This window comes from Ictalurus punctatus, chromosome 29, assembly GCF_001660625.3.
Source record: "Ictalurus punctatus breed USDA103 chromosome 29, Coco_2.0, whole genome shotgun sequence".
Classification (NCBI taxonomy): domain Eukaryota; kingdom Metazoa; phylum Chordata; class Actinopteri; order Siluriformes; family Ictaluridae; genus Ictalurus; species Ictalurus punctatus.
The window spans coordinates 8,075,098-8,093,140 of NC_030444.2; the positions used below are offsets into that span (position 1 = coordinate 8,075,098).

Consider the following 18,043-nt stretch of genomic DNA (forward strand, 5'->3'; position numbering starts at 1 on the left):
CAGCATGATTTCTTAAGTGAAATTAAATGTATTTAAAAGGATACAGATGCTAAGGATACAGGGATCCATAGAGCTGGCAGGATTGCACTGTTAAGCCGCATTTAGCGTTCACTCTGCAATATTACTAACAATTCAGAATAACAAAGTACCGTGTTCTCTAAGTGGTGTGCTGCATTATACTAGTGATAAGATAAAGAGCTAGTTCTCTCTCTTTTCTTATAATCATATACAGTTTGATTCCTTTGGATAATAATCTTTCTGGTTTTGACCAGTTTGTCTGTACTGTTTCTCTTTCGCTAGCATGAGAAAAGGAGTAATTTCATTGTATCACTTCTCGTATTGCATCTCATTTTTCCCTTATTTTTTGTGCTCTTTGCTTGAGGAAACTGTATATATACTGCCTGCATCATTACACAGAGAGATTTTGATTCTACTTTGTGTGTGTCTGCTCTCTCCAAGTGCTCGAAGAAGAAAACACCCCTAATTCATCCTCTACACAAAAAATATCCTAACAACTGGTGCTGAAACCAGAAAGTTGCCCTGAGAATGATGTAACACGGGCATAGAGCAGAATCTTTTTGTGCAAGTGGTCCAGTCCTTGGACAAATTGCAGGAGCAGCAACATCATGTTCTCCTTGGTGTGCAACATCAAGACATTTTTGCCGAAATGACACATGAGCAGATCACAGACAATGCTGTCCCAAAGAAATTCTTATCCTCTTACTCCTCTTCCATCACTCCACCAATAAGCTACCCCTCCCACACCATGATAACACACAAGAATGGCAGTGGTAGCTCGGTGGTTAAGGCAGTGGGCTGCTGATTGGAAGTTCTTAAGTTGAAATCCCAGCATCTCCAAACTGCTGCTGTTAAGTGGGGGGCTATCATGGCCCCCTAATAATCCCCATCCCTGAATTGCCTACATCACTCTCCTCTCCTCTCCACTAAGAGGTGGTGTGTGGTGGGCGTTCTTCCACACTATGGCTGCCGTCATGCTGTTTTTATTTACATTTTACACAGGGTCCCAACTTTGACACAGTATGGAAAATACTAATAAAAACAAAGAGGAGTGATTTGTTAATGTACTTTGACTTGTATTTAATATATATATATATATATATATATATATATATATATATATATATATATATATATATATATATATATATAAAGACAATATATTTGATGTTTTACCTAATCAACTGCATAGTTTTTTGAAGATAAATGTTTATTTTGAAATTGATGCATGCAACACATTCCAAAAAAGTTGGGACATGGGCAATTTAGGACTAATAGCTAAATAAGAAGGTGATGTGAAACAGGTGAGGCAATCGTCTAATCATAGTATATAAGGAGCCTCCAAAAAAGGCCTAGACCTTCAAGAGCAAGGATGGGTCGAGGCTCGCCAATCTGCCAAGAGATGCGTCAGCGAATAATCCAACACTTTGAGAACAACATTCCCCAAAAGACAAATTGGTAGGCTTTTGGGCATTTCACCTTCTACAGTGCACAATATAATTAAAAGATTCAAGGAATCCATTCAAATCTCAGTGCGTAAAGGGCAAGGCTGAAAACCACGTCTGAATGCGCGTAATCCCTCAGACGTCACAGTCTTAAAATCTATCATGAGTCATGGACAGCCTGACATGGGAATGCTCTGATAAATCTTTGTCAGTCAACACCATTCACCACTGTATCCACAGATGCAAGTTAAGGATTTACTATGCAAAGCAGAAGCCATTCATCAACACTTCTCTGGGCCGACTTCTCTGTCTCATCTGAGATAGACAGTAGCACAGTGGAATCGTGTTTTGTGGTCTGATGAGTCAACATTTCAAATTGTTTTTGGACAAAACAGCCGTTGTGTTCTCCGGGCCAAAGAGGAAAAGGATCCAAGCTGTTATCAGCGTCAGGTCCAAAAGCCAGCATCTGTCATGGTATGGGGGTGTGTTAGTGACCATGGCATGGGTAACTTGCACATCTGTGAGGGCACCATTAATGCAGAATGATATGTACACATTTTGGAGCAACATATGCTGCCATACAGAGCAGGACAGCGCCAAACCACATTCTGCCTGGATTACAAGCGCATGGTTGTGTAAGCAGAGAGTGCGGGTGCTAGTATGGTCTGCCTGCAGTCCTGACCTGTCTCTGATTGAGAATGTGTGGTGCATTATGAAGATGACTTTCATCCTTAAAGATTTGATGCAAGTAATTATGGACCATAGAATAGTGTGGATTCAGTATTCAATAATATTCAGGGTTTTTGGATTTGGGCAAACTCTGCTGGTCATATTTGCAAAAATATATAGAGGCCAATATTTATATAATTTCTAAAATGCTTTTAAAGTTAATGAACAGACAGTGTAGTGAATTGCTGATGATTGTCAGTGAATATACTATGTAGTTTATTCCTTGCTCATCATTCACTATTTTATGGTAAAGGAATTTTTGTCTTCTGAAGAAAAAGTGTGTTTTGGCTAAGAAGGGAAGAAGCCCTCCACCCAAAGCCCTGAAGCTCTGATGCTTAATGTTCAGGACAAATGAAGATTGGAAGTGAATAATAAACACTCTCTCTCTCTCTCTCTCTCTCTCTCTCTCTCTCTCTCTCTCTCTCTCTCTCTCTCTCTCTCTCCCCCTTCCTCTCATGTAAACATCCTTTTGAACTTTAAACTGTTGAGCTACAAAAACATACCATGACTCATTTATATTTTTATTTAGAAGCAGAGAAAAGCGTTTCTCCATAATAATGACACAGCCCACTTTCGGCTCATTTTAGTGCTTTTCAGGATTCAGCAATTATGTAAAACAGAGATCTCAAACATCTCCATAGTCTCGTGAAAGTTTTTTTTTTTCTGGTGGTTTATGGCTGATAAGCTGTGGTAACTAGTGATCACGCAACAGCAGAGCGAAGTTAAGCATTAACGGAATCTATGCTTATGAACTCCAAACCCTCATGAAAGGACATCCAGAACCATATACATGAGAAGCTGTAAGAATCGCGATCAGGTTGCTGCTTACTGGGAGCATCACCTCTATTCATACTGATCATTAGAGGTGAGAGAGGTGAAAATATGTCTGCTGCTCTGGATGAGTACTGTGGGTCAACTTTTTGGGTGAGCTTTGAAACAGTATTTCTATTTATGATAACTTGACCCTTTGGTTGTATCTTTCTTTATAACTTTGTTTCTATTAAACATCTGTGCTATGCTAGAGAAAAATGTATGTATTTACTACAAAAGAAGTGAAGGCCACTAAATTATCTGCTTCTGTTCTATTTTTTATTGAATACTTAACCAATGTAATAAGATGAAACCTTAAAAAATGACTAATTAGCAGTCCTGGTTGTGCAGAATGTGAAATGACTGATAAAATAGTGGTTCTTTCTATTGAGCTTCATTAATGCTTAGTTAGTAATTAGTAATTTAACCACATAATACACTTGAGTGTTTATGACTTTCTGGGTAATATAATTCATGTATATACAGATACTGATATCTACTTTAAATGAGAGTTCTGTGCATATATTGTGTTTTAAAGACTGAATATTGTCAATTAGACAAATTCACTGAAAATATGTATGGTTTTCTTGTTATGAGGTAATCTTGATATGAGGGTTCAATATAGTAACATAAGTTTTTATTTTGAAGCCATATTAATATATATTATATACTATAGTTTATCATTTATGATTTAACACCCACCGATAGGAAGGTTTTTCTTCAATCAGTTAATTAATGTAACATCTTTAAAATGGTACTTTATATAAACATTTAAGTTAATAATCAACACATAATGTTTACTTATGAAATTAGTTACATTTACAGTCATGAATGACCATGCAGGAGCCATGCTGTGTTACTGGTTATGACTTCACTGACTACCTTTGGACCATGATTTTGCAGTTTAGTGTACAATGAAAGCATACAAATCTCATGGTACTAAAACCGCAGATTTTAAACCTACATTTCCTGCTGTATTCTAACTAGAGCCACAACAACTAATCGATAAAATCGATAATAATCGATTATGAAAATTGTTGCCAACGAATCTTATTATCGATGAATTGTTCTGTGCGCAGCACAGAGTACATTTACTCATTACGTCAGTGGTTTTCAAAGTGGGGGGCACCCGGGGGGCCTCAACAATTTGGTGTGCCCATGCCTCACACTATTATGTTTTCTCTTTCTCACTCTCAGACACACACACACACACAATCAATTCCTAATGTAATGTAATGTAAAGATGTAAGATGTAATTATTAATAAAAAAAAGGGGGGGGGGGGTATTCAGAAGTCTGTATTTTTAATGTGTTTTGGAGACATCTTGCAAAAGGGGGGCCTCGGTCAAATGTTAATGCCATTTTGGGGGCCTTGCCCTGAAAAGTTTGGGAACCCCTGCATTACGTTACTTCTGTTCCGAAAACACGCTTCGGAGAGTAAATACTAAAGTTGCATCCCAAATGAAGTACTATACACTTACACTATGCACTCTATACTCTACCATCTAGTGTATGAATTTTAGAACGGTAATATCATCTCAAATGGAACACTAGCGCTTTTTTTACTAACTGGAAGTATAAGCCAATTTCTAGTCAGTGGCGCATGATGTCATACACACATAATGCGACGCCGCTAGCTTTAGCCTAATACTCAGCGTTACCGACAATGACTTTCTTCAGTTTACTGTTTGTCAGCGTTAATTTTTATTTTTAGTTTAGTTTAATTGAAGGTTATTGTCATTATATGCTGTGTAACAGTTTGTCAGTGTAACTTCTGTTGTTTATTATAATGGGAGTGATGTGTTAGTAACGAGGCTACGTTGCTCCTCACGTGCAGTGTACAATCTGATACAGAGTGTAGCAAGAGTGAGATCTGTAATGTCTAATTAAAACATTATGATCAAAAGTAAAATAATGTTTAAATGCCGCGCGTAACAGAAACCACAAGGTGCAGTGAAAGTGAGTTTTTATTATTAATTTAAGACTGTAGTTTAATTCAGTGCATTTTGTGCATCCATAAAAAAGTAATGTGTATATATACTATTATATAATATAAACTTATATATAAAATTTTATATATATATATACACCCCTCTCCCATATCGCCATCAATTTATTGTAGTCAAGGAGTTTCAGATTTGAAAATTGTTTAATATGTGTTTATATGTACATCTCCACATTGATAGGGGGCAGTAGAACACAATAAGAGCAGTTCCTTATTAGTTTACCATAGTTAGTGTGACTATTAGGGAAAACTAAATGATTGGAAAAAATGGCTAAGCATCCCAATACACTGGATAATTACTTCTCCAAGAAAACAAGAACAGAAATTGCTGATGGAGGACAGGTAACTGAGCAGACAAGTGTCACTCATTCAGAAGAGGAGAATTACCGATGTGAGCCATTAGCTACGAAGCAATTTGGAACGGTTAGTCAGGCCTCCACAGGTCGAGATCCAGTTCACTGACCCAAAACGTCAGCAAACTTTATTGAGCTTGGGCTATATCAACCAGTAATTTCATTTCCAGTGAGTGACGATAGAACGTTCCATAAAGAATGGTATGGGATTTTTGAATGGCTTGAATATAGTCCCACCATTGATCGGGCTTTTTTTCACATGTCGCGCATTTGGTGGCAACGAGGCTAAGACGGACACATTTCAGGTGACTGGATTTGCCAACTGGAAAAAAGCCACTGAAAAATGAACATCAGAAAAGCAGCATGCACATTTCTGCTGGGTTAAAAATGAAAGGTCATCAACAGACACTTAAAAAGGGAAGCGTAGCTAGGCAAATCAGCAGCGAACACACAGAGAGATTGGATGAGTACAGAGAATTTCTGAAAAAAATATGCGAGACTTTGCTCTTCTGTTGCCGCTCCCATATTGCTCTTTGTGGTCACGATTAAACGAATGAATCAGAAAATCGGGGAAATTTCTTACAGTTGATGGATTTAAGGGCCACTGATATCCAACTAATTAACCGACTATTCAAAAATAGAGAGAGATCATTTAATCATGTTCATAGCAAGCACCAGATCAATATAATGGCCAGTCAGGTTAAAAGTAACATCATACAACGAGTGCACGAATCCAGAATTTTTGCCCTTATTGCAGATGAAACGCAAGACATAAGTAGGCATGAGCAAGTTGCAGTGGATTTGAGATCTGTCGAGAGAGACGTCGATGTCCATGAATCATTCATCGGATCTTATAGGACTGACAGAACAGATGGTGAATCTTTGGCCCTTCTTTTAAAGAATGTACTGACAAGCTTTAATCTTGATATCTGCAACTTGAGAGAGCAATGTTACGATGGTGCGGTGAGTATGCGAGGAACCTAGCATGGTGTAGCTACACACATTTTAAGAGAATCCACTGGCGATGTTCGTCCACTGTCACTCGCATATCCTCAACCTCTCCATTGTGGATGTCTGTCGCACCAATATAGCTGTGAGACACATGCTGACCAATGTTCAATCTCTCTATAACTTCATCGAGGGGTCAGCAAAACGACATGCAGTATTTGAGTCTTTGCGAAAACGGAGCAGTGACTTTTCAGGTAAATCTACTACACTGAAATCTCTAAGCAACACAAGATGGAGCTACCGTGCAGAGACTCTCAAGGCCATACTTGATAACTTTGAGACTATCGTTGGTACACTTAGTGAAATTTCTGAAAACGATGTGCGAGTCGTTGGACAGGCAAGTAGTCTGCTGACATCTGTGACCGATTTGATCACCTTTTGTTCCCTTGCATTTTTATGCGATAAATTCTCATTCAGTGTAATGTACTGTCCAAAGCGTTACAGTCATCCACCTTACATTATGCCAGTGTAAAAAGCCTAGCATCTTCCACAATCTCTGCTCTTCTAACAATGAGAACTGATCATCACTTTCAGCAGCTTTGGGAGAACACAGTCGAGTTGTGCGATAAGAACAACTACCGCGGCCCGCAACGTCCACGGAGGAGAACAACCAAAGCAACGATGCCTGCTCCAAATTCAGCCACAGCTCAGGACTATTACAAGGAATTGCATTTCAGCGTACTGAGCAACACTATTAAAGAGATCCATGAGCGATTTCAGGAAAATGACATTAACACTTTGACTGCACTTAATCACATCCTCAGCTCTAATACAGACACTGAAGAGGACCTGACATTTATTTGTCGTCACTATGGATGACGAATGCAGAATTGTCACTTTTCAACGCTATGTCAACTGGAGAAGCAAGTTTTGAACAACGACTATCACTGTTCAGAGAGTCAAAGCTACTCCACATTCTTGTAAACATTGGCAACCTCTTTGAGTTATTCTTGGCTGTGCCGATGAACACTGTATCGTGTGAAAGAAATTTTTCTTGCTTGCATTGACTGAAAATTTACATGAGAAACACCATGAGACATAAAAGACTGTCAGACATTACAGTACTGAACATTATACGGGCCATTCATGTGGATTTAGATAAAACAGTTAATCGCTTTGATGCCATGCCTGGTGGATGCCATTTAGCTCTTCACTAAAGTATGATGTTGTTTTGATACTTAAACTCGTGTCCTTAAATTTTCTGCGAATATTTTGCTGAGGCAGGTACAAAAAGACTCTAACTTACATTACAAAAATAATGCTTGTATATGAAGTGTTTACAATCATGTTGACAATTAATGTATGAAATGAATGACCATGCTGGAGCTATGTTGTGTTGATAATCATGACTAAGCAACTACCTTTGGACCATGAGTTTGCAATTTAGTATGCAGTGAAAGCTTGTAAACCACATGGTAATAAAAAGGCCCATTCTAAACCTCCATTTTCTGCAAAGCAGTTTTAGTATTCATTTGGCTCATATAATGAGCCCTAACTGGATGACTTACTTTAAAATGAAAGTGATTAAGAGTAGTAATTAAAAGTAAAGCTGGGTGCCCTCCAAAATTATTAGTACCTTTCATGAAAATGAGCCAAAAGTAATATACTGTATTGTCGATGTTGGGTGGAAACCTCGTATCTCTATATCTCATCGTTTAAATTTTTTTCATAAATCATTGCTATTGGTCACCCTTTACGTCTGCCAGTGGGTTTTACAAATATTTAACCAATGAAAAGCGTGAAAATAGTTTGTGTTCATTCTTGTAACTCCACTGGAAATTATTTTTTAAATACATGGTTTAGTTTCCTGAAAAGTAACAGTTTTGGACACACAAGGTTTCAGTCCAAGAACGATGATATAAAAAGAATAACATATGCAAGGAGTGATATTTTGAGCTCAAACATACATGGATGTATTTAGGTTTATTTTAATTTAAGCATGTTTTTAGTAGAGTATTTTTTCCTACAAAAAATTCTTTAAATATGATCAGCACCCTTACAGGTCCAAGACCCTTCGGGATCCACTCCTACATATTTTAAGCTCTAGAGGCTGAGATTATTAATAATTCATTTCTTTAACCATTTCTGCATTTATAGAAGTAAATTTGGCTCATCATCTTCTAGAAAGCTATGTCTGTGTCTATGTCTGAACCTCATCATAATTCATAATGCCAATCTTAAAGATACCCTGAACAACCTGCTACAAAACAGCCACAAAGAATTAGACTAAGAAACACTTTATTGCCTATGAATTGTGCTCAGAGGAATTAGTTTTGCTTTGGTGCCAGTGTGCAACATTATACAGTATGTCAAACATACATTGCAGCAACAACAACAGACAGTGCAACAAACAAATTGTCAGGTCGAGGAGATATAGCCGGATGCAACTGCAGGTATGTGTGCTAAAAACAGTGTTTATTAAATAATCCAGGGAGAAAAATCCAAAGGGCAACGCAGACTCATAAACAATGATCAGGCAATGGTCAGGCAATGAACAATCAGCCTAAACTAGGCAAGGCACAAAAGAGAATCAAAAGGGCAGAAACAGGGTTCAAAACAATGAAAGGCAAACATGAGAGAATCAAGGCTTGGTAATGACAGAACACAAGGTAACTGAGCATATATTTCACAAAGTTGTGCCTGATTAGAATGAAGGTGAGAGAACTTTCTGGGAATTATGGTCCGGGGCATGCATGTTTGTAGCCTGTAAAGCAGGATGAGAAATGTAGTCTCTAGTCCCCTTTTTTCCAGTATTTCCCTGACATAAACAGTACAGCAGGATCACAGTGCAGTCAACAAAAATGATTACACAGAGAGGGGACTAGAGACACAAGACATGCTGTCAGCGTGTGCAAGGCATCATTGATTCACCAGCACATTTTACAGTGGGGTATCAGGTGCTTTTCCTTGTATGCAGTTACTTTTTTCAGCAAAACTGCTGATGATGTGCATAGGCGAGGCACGTTTATTCTATAGCACATTTCATACACAGAGGTCATTACATTGGGAAAAAACAGATAAAGAGAAAGGCTGATTTAATACCCAATGCCAAGTAATCATGCTGCATTTTGAGAGGTCTCTCTCTCACTCCAAACAGCACTTGAGATGCTCACTTCCAAACAGCTTGCTGCTCTGAAAGTAGTCATTAACAGTTCATCTTGAATCCTTGGCAACTGCAAGAATCAATTAAAGTATGCAATCACAAGCTCTTATTTTCATGCCTTCACCATCCTCTTCACTGTCTGGGGTGCCAGTGTGCTCTCAAAACCTGTTTTTACTGTTTCAGATGTGAAATATATGCATAACCAACTAATTTGTCTATAAAGTTTTGTTTTTACCCTTATGGTAATGATAAAAAAGTGATTTAACACGTGTGCAACCACATATTTATACCCCAGGGAACCTTTACGAGGTTAAAGGCAACCATGTTGTTATTCAGATTTGTTAGAATAAAGATTTTTTTCTATTGTTTGAGTGCAAACTGTTTAAATACGTTTTCTAAGTTTACATATGGCTTGCAGAATCTGCAAATGTTCATAATAAAAAATAATAATAAGAGGGATCATAAAAATTGCATCTTGTTGTTTATTTAGTACTGCCCTGCATAAGCTATTTCACATAACAGATGTTTACATATAGTCCACAAGACACAATAATAACTGAATTTACACAAATGCTAAAACTATGAGCACATAGTGAAATTACAGTGGGGTTCTGAGTCACACACTTTAATTATTTACATTTTCAGATTCGGCTGATGTTTTTATCCAAACCTTTTATCACAAGCCACGCAGATGAAAGTTAAAGGCTGCTTTTCAGCAGTTTAGTGGCACTGGGATTTGTGGTCCATAATCCAGAACTTAAATCACTAATCTAATACGGTCACTAATTTGACTAACCACCTACAGAAAATAATAAACACTACTTAAACACTACATCATGTTAACGATTCATAATGCATAAAGCTAACTATACAGTATAAAGCATTTTCACGAGTAATTATAACAATGTGTATAATGCCATGTGATGTGTTGCCATTTTTCTCCTTTGTTTTCAGGATGGATACAGCTCTGATCCTAACATCTAATCTTTTAATGCTCCATGTTAAATTTGTTATTAATTATTGTTAAAAATTATTAATTATTTGACATCATGATGCCTTCTGTTGTATATTTTTTTTATGTTACTATATACTTTAAAATCCAGTATACAAGATGTGTACCAGCAATGACTGATTTTTACAACATATTTCATTAATCAGTAGTAGGCATTTTATGTACTACAAAATAAAGTGCTACTCTTGGGTTCCCAGTGATGTACAATAAGAAACGTTTAACAAAATCAGCAATTTAGGACTTCCTTTACAGGCTTCTCATGGCTGTGATTATAAATTTGCTTCACTATAATATTTTGGTATAATTTGAGGAGTGTATTTTGTTCACATTTGTATATTTGCCCACTTTAGAATGACTCGTATCTGGATCGCATGGATCCGGACTTACCGGTGTGTGTGGAGAGAACGGTGTTGGTGTGGGTACCACTGGGATTTCTGTGGCTTTGTGCTCCCGTACACTTGGTCAGTCTCTTCAAGAAAAAAGCTCCCAAATCTCCATTCTCCAAACTTTACATCTGCAAGCAGGTAGAAGTTACCGAGTCTGCATTCATATGAATGAGTATCAGTTCTGCCTCCACAGAGAATATAGTGTGCACAATCACACAGGCCAGATGGGTCCCAGTCTAGTGATGAATAATGTGACTTCTTCACAGTGAATTCAAATGATTTGGTCAACCTGAAAATGAAATTATCATTATTCATTTTATCATTGCTCAAAAATCAAACAAATTCCATAATCATGGCGTGTGAAAACTTGTTTGGTGACATTTTGTTTATTACTCCTTCACTCTCAGGTCTGTACAGTTACAACAAAAGCAAAAATTCATTTTGAATTATTCAGAAGCCTTTATTTTGGGACTTTACATTTCATTATTGTGAACATAATTTAGCATGACACTTTCTTTTCTGTTAAATGACCTAATCAAATTCCATTTTTTCATCAGGTTGTAGCAGGACTTCTGTTCCTGACAGCTATTGCTGGACTTGCTGTCACACTTGCTGAAGATTACAGACCGATGGATGACTCATTGGTTAAAAAAAATCCTGCTGTGCTTTATGTTAATCCTGTCCTGTTTGGAGTCTCTTGGGTAAGCTGATCTTCAAATCCAGAGATTATTGTTGGGAACATTTGCCCCCTCTTCACTGCTGGTGTATTAAATTAGGATTATCACAGGATAAAGTTACTTCAAGATATAAGTTTTCTTTAAAAATTTGTTTTTTCCTTTTTTACTATGCATGACAAATGAATTCATTATTAGTGAGTCCATTATTATTATTATTATTATTATTATTATTATTATTATTATTATTATTATTATTATGATTATTATTATTATTATTGTTGTTGTTGTTGTTGTTGTTGTTGTTGTTGTTGTTGTTGATGATGTTGTTCTTGTAGCAGTAGTATATGCATGACAAATTTCTTCAATCATCTACATTATACTTAGATCATTTTATATTGCTGCAGAAAACTTGCAAATGGTGTACAGTTGAATGCATCTGCAGACAAATTACATATTTTATTGATTTTTTCAAGTGAAAAGAAGTAAACACAACCTCTGCAGCAAAATATTTTAAAACTATTACATTTTCCTGCAAATGTTAATGCACAGTTACTGTCAATTTGGTTAACATTAAAACAAAATTGGGTGAGGAAGGGGATCATAAGTTTATTTATTTAAATATTTTTTGTAATTTGGTCATGGGTGCCCAAACTGTTGCATAAATCTGTATAATGCACTACATTCTTACTAGGTGCTACAGTGTGTATGTAGCACCTGACAGTAGCACCTGGAAAAACCCTTCACATGTTGAAATATTGATATTTTCTTCTATATATAGCTTGGAAAACTATAGACTTTCCTAAAATGAAATATCTTTCTCTTTTCCATGTATCTCAGCCACAAGTAATGCAGCTTTTTGAAGTCTTCTTACCCCCAAAAGTGAATAGTAAATTGCATTTAAAGATTTCATTTCCAACAGGATTTTGATAGAATTTATTAAGATTATGTTTGCTTTGCTTTGGCACGTATGTATCCATCAACTTTATCAAAGCCTTAGATTCACTATATGAAGAAATCACATTTAGCTAACAAATCTTTAGACAGCTTTATGCAAATTGACTACTTTTACCTCTGCTTTTGTTCAACTGGCCCCTTAGTAAACATGATCTTTGCAGGAAGATAGTATGGCATTGGTGAGGAGCATGTTTTACAACGAAGCATCATTTAAATGGTTATTTACTCTTTCATTAAAACAGTGAACACAAATCAATATTAAACTTAATGCTATTGTAACACCTAACACCTACTAAATACTAAGTCTATCAAATCCAGGATGTTAAATTATTACATTAATGGACACCTGCAGGGGCTCACAGGTATCCAAATTAGCACTCATTCAGTGGAAGCACAAGGATGCTAAAAATTGCCCATCACAGCCATATGTGGTTCTTCCCCAAATGTTTGCCACAAAATTGGAAGCACACGATTGTCTAGAATGTCTTTGTGTGCTGTGCCATTAAGATTTCCCTTTACTGGAACTAAGACGCCCTAATCTGTTCCAGCATGTCAATGCCCTTATGCACAAAACGAACTCCATAAGAACATGTTGTGCCATGGTTGGAGTGGAAGAACTCGAGTGGCCTACACAGAGGCCTGACCTCAACCCCACTCAACCCCAGGCCTCCTCACCCAACATCAGTGCCTGACCTCACTAATGCTCTTGTGGCTCAATGATCGCAAATCCCCACAGCCATACTCCAAAATCTAGTGAAAAGACTTCCCAGAATAATGGAGGTTATTATAACAGCAAAGGAGGAACTACATGTGCAATGGGATATAAAGAAAACACTTGAGTGTTAGGTTCAGGTCTAGTCAAACGTTTGCCCATATATTTACAGTTTCTTGTCATATTTGGCTACTTGGCAGAATTCAGCCTCACTAATATCCGATTGATTTTCTCTGACTGCCACACATACAGTACTTTACTTTCACCAGAATAGCTTCTGCAGAAAAAAAAATTATTTAAAAACCCAAAATATCTTGGTGCATTAGACATTTAGCAGCACTGGTCAGTGCTGGTTCCTCACCTTCTGGCATGTGCAAAATGTTTTTTACATTTTAAATGGTTTTTACACTATGAACACACTACCTGCACTAAAAGTACACTAAGTACACAATGTAAGATGTTAATCTTTGATTAAAGAAAATAGAATTGAAAGGTTATTGAATTTTGAAGTGTGTTTGCTCATCATGCATGTCTTCAATTTGTAGGCTTTGGTGATGTTAATCCAGGAAGCTGTTCGACGCAAGGAGAGAACCGTCGATTCTGCAAGCCTCTTTCTGTTCTGGCTGCTGTTGGTCATCTGTGATATCTTTCCTTTCCAGACCCTTCTACGAGATGCCTTAAAAGAGGTATGTTGTAGACCATCAGTGCTTGTTCAAGGCTAAGACAATTTGTTATGGTTTTTGTGGTCACACGTCAATTTCTTTTCGTGTCTATCCTTTCAGGAGAACATAGCAGATCTTCCCAGGTTCTGTCTTTTCTACATAGCCTTTGCACTTCAGCTGGTCGCTTTGGTTTTATCAGCCATTGCTGATGTTCCACCTGATCTTAAGGAGGTGGTAAAAAAGGTAGATACTGCTTTTTATATAATTTGTATAAACTTCATTTTTATAAACATTTTGTGATTTTTATAAATATAGACTTGTTTGATTCATTTACATTTTGGATCTCACACCTGCAGAACCCTGAAGCTGGCGCTGCATTTCTTAGCAGAATCACTTTCAACTGGTTTAACTGGTAGGATTTCATTTCTTAAGATCTGTTTAATTTACGCAACAGCTTTTCTTGGCAAGCTTTTTTTGTTTCCCAACACAATGACACATGGCTGTGGTCACAGATAGTCACAGTTTTTTTAGTCAACTTATATGCACATAGTATATGCTTTTAGTATTATGGGAATGCCTAATCAATTTATCGCTCACAGCAGAATGAGAAGGTTTCGTCAGGTTGCAGTAAATTAAGGATATTTTAAGGTTCAGTAGTAGGGCTGTAGTCCAAATTTTCTGGACTGACTTGGACATGTCCTGGATTTCTTGCCATTTGTGCTTGGACTTGTCTCTGTCTTGGGCATTGGTCTCACTATAGAGTTTACAGTGGTGCCTGAAAGTTTGTGAACTCTTAAAAATTTTCTAGATATCTGCTTAAATATGACCTAAAACATCATCAGACATCATCAGAAGTCCTAAAAGTAGACAAAGCAATCCCAATTAAACAAATGAGACAAAATGTTATACTTGGTTAATTTTCTTTGAGGAAAATGATCCAATGTTACATATCTGTGAGTCGTAAATGTATGTGAACCTCTAGGATTAGCAATTAATTTGAAGGTGAAATTAGAGTCAGGTGTTTTCAATCAATAGGATGACAATCATGTGTGAGTGAACACCCTGTTTTATTTAAAGAACAGGGATCTATCAGAGTCTGATCTTTACAACACATGTTTGTAGAAGTGTATAATGGCATGAACAAAGGAGTTTTCTGAGGACCTAAAAAAAAGAGTTGTTGATACTCATAAAGCTGGAAAAATTTACAAAACCATCTCTAAAGAGTTTGGACTCCACCAGTCCACAGTCAGACAGATTATGTACAAATGGAGGAAATTCCAGACCATTGTTACCTTCCCCAGGAGTGTTCGACCAACAAAGGAACCCAGGGAAACTTCTAAGCAACTAAAGGCCTCTTTCACATTGACTGATCAACAGTTCAACGGGAAATGTTTAGTTGCAGTTATTGCTGCACAAGGGGCTCACACCAAATACTGAAAGTAAAGGTTCACATACTTTTGCCATTCATAGATATGCAACATTGGATAATTTTCCACAATAAATAAATGACTAACTTTAATATTTTTGTCTTATTTGTTTAATTGGGTTCTCTTTATCTACTTTTAGGACTTTCGAGCACCATTCTGTATGGTCTTTATACGTCCGAGAATGTATAAGAATAATATTTAAATTGTCTGTAATTTGTGAATGTGTGTGTCTGATTGTGTCCTGCAATGGGTTGGCACCCTGTATAGGGTCTCCCCCACTTTTTGCCCCTACCCGCAACCCTGTGTAGGATAAGCGGTAGGGAAAATTTATGGAAGGATTGGATAGATGTTGTCTTTTCTTTTCGCATACACAAAGTTGACCAATAAGTAATTCCTTTTAGAAAACATCTTAATCATTGGCGCAGTGCAGGAATGGAGCCAATTTTGAAGTAAAGGCATTAGGTTGAAAATGATTTGATGGTTTCTTGTTTCAATCTTAGTTCACTTTCATTTGAACTTGATCTTGACTTAAGACCTGGTCTTAACTTACTCTCTGCTAGTCTTGGTCTCGGACATGACAGCCCTAGTCAGTAGCAATGAAATACATGAAATTATACAAGATAGTACATAATGTCTTATACATTTTTTGCATAATAGGGCACACCCTGCTGAAACATACTGTATACATCATGACAGAATATATATTATCTTTCCATTCAAGGATGGTCATCAATGGCTACAAAAGGCCACTGATACAGGAGGACATGTGGGAGTTGAACGAGAAGGACAGCACGGACTGCATCAGCCAGAAGTTTGAGGGGATTATGAAGGATGAACTAAGGATTGCTCGGCAAAGGCTACAGAAGAAACAGAGCAAGAAAAAAAAAACTACACTGAAGCCTGATCGTGACCAGAATGGCCTGGCCAAGGGAGTCAGTCAGGATATCCTGGTCATGGTATAGAATTGTGTCACATAATTTATTTTACTACTACTACTATTACTACTACTACTACTAATAATAATAATTTTAAAGGAGAAGCAGTGTATTATGTTGCCAGAATACAGAATTCTGGGTCATATAAAAAATTTCTTTTGTATTTCTTTCGCAACTTGGGGAATGTTGCAGGTATTCAGTCAGGTTTAAGTTCACCTTCAATTATTTTTATTCAGATCATGACAAATATACTTATTAAACCCCAAATATAATTGAAATTAATTGAAACACACACACACACACACACACACACACACACACACACACACACACACACACACACACACACACACACACATATACAGTGAGGGAAAAAAGTATTTGATCCCCTGCTGATTTTGTACGTTTGCCCACTGACAAAGAAATGATCAGTCTATAATTTTAATGGTAGTTGTATTTGAACAGTGAGAGACAGAATAACAACAAACAAATCCAGAAAAACGCATGTCAAAAATTTTATAAATTAATTTGCATTTTAATGAGGGAAAAAAGTATTTGACCCCCTCTCAATCAGAAAGATTTCTGGCTCCCAGGTGTCTTTTATACAGGTAACGAGCTGAGATTAGGAGCACACTCTTAAAGGGAGTGCTCCTAATATCAGTTTGTTACCTGTATAAAAGACACCTGTCCACAGAAGCAATCAATCAGTCAGATTCCAAACTCTCCATCATGGCCAAGACCAAAGAGCTCTCCAAGGATGTCAGGGACAAGACTGTAGACCTACACAAGTGTGGAATGGGCTACAAGACCATTGCCAAGCAGCTTGGTGAGAAGGGGACAACAGTTGGTGCGATTATTCGCAAATGGAAGAAACACAAAAGAACTGTCAATCTCCCTCGGCCTGGGGCTCCATGCAAGATCTCACCTCGTGGAGTTGCATTGATCATGAGAACAGTGAGGAATCAGCCCAGAACTACACAGGAGGATCTTGTCAATGATCTCAAGGCAGCTGGGACCATAGTCACCAAGAAAACAATTGGTAACACACTATGCCGTGAAGGACTGAAATCCTGCAGCGCGCGCAAGGTCCGCTGTTCAAGAAAGTACATATACATGCCCGTCTGAAGTTTGCCAATGAACATCTGAATGATTCAGAGGACAACTGGGTGAAAGTGTTGAGGTCAGATGAGACCAAAATGGAGCTCTTTGGCATCAACTCAACTCGCCGTGTTTGGAGGAGGAGGAATGCTGCCTATGACCCCTGGAACACCATCCTCACCGTCAAACATGGAGGTGGAAACATTATGCTCTGGGGTTTTTTTTCTGCTAAGGGGACAGGACAACTTCACCGCATCAAAGGGACGATGGACGGGGCCATGTACTGTCAAATCTTGGGTGAAAACCTCCTTCCCTCAGACAGGGCATTGAAAATGGGTCGTGGATGGATATTCCAGCATGACAATGACCCAAAACACACGGCCAAGGCAACAAAGGAGTGGCTCAAGAAGAAGCACATTAAGGTCCTGGAGTGACCTAGGCAGTCTCCAGACCTAAATCCCATAGAAAATCTGTGGAGAGAGCTGACGGTTCGAGTTGCCAAACGTCAGCCTCGAAACCTTAATGATTTGGAGAAGATCTGCAAAGAGGAGTGGGACAAAATCCCTCCTGAGATGTGTGCAAACCTGGTGGCCAACTACAAGAAACGTCTGACCTCTGTGATTGCAAACAAGGGTTTTTAAACCAAGTACTAAGTCATGTTTTGCAGAGGGGTCAAATACTTATTTCCCTCATTAAAATGCAAATCAATT

At 37.6% G+C, this 18,043-nt stretch overlaps 1 protein-coding gene across 3 annotated transcripts in view; it reads left to right on the plus strand.

Annotated features, from left to right (window-relative positions):
- The first annotated feature begins 2,723 nt into the window (after positions 1–2,723).
- abcc2 (ATP-binding cassette, sub-family C (CFTR/MRP), member 2) overlaps positions 2,724–18,043 on the plus strand; it is a 58,272-nt gene continuing 42,952 nt past the window's right edge. The window contains exons 1-7 of one of the 3 annotated variants that reach the window (XM_053677564.1): positions 2,724–3,116; positions 10,833–11,006; positions 11,426–11,569; positions 13,757–13,897; positions 13,994–14,116; positions 14,230–14,285; positions 16,022–16,256. In XM_053677564.1, coding sequence (XP_053533539.1) covers positions 3,075–3,116; positions 10,833–11,006; positions 11,426–11,569; positions 13,757–13,897; positions 13,994–14,116; positions 14,230–14,285; positions 16,022–16,256 — 915 coding nt within the window. In that variant the 5' untranslated portion in view covers positions 2,724–3,074. The remainder of the gene's footprint in view (positions 3,117–10,832; positions 11,007–11,425; positions 11,570–13,756; positions 13,898–13,993; positions 14,117–14,229; positions 14,286–16,021; positions 16,257–18,043) is intronic. The other 2 variants (XM_053677563.1, XM_017461632.3) reach the window with 2 other exon arrangements.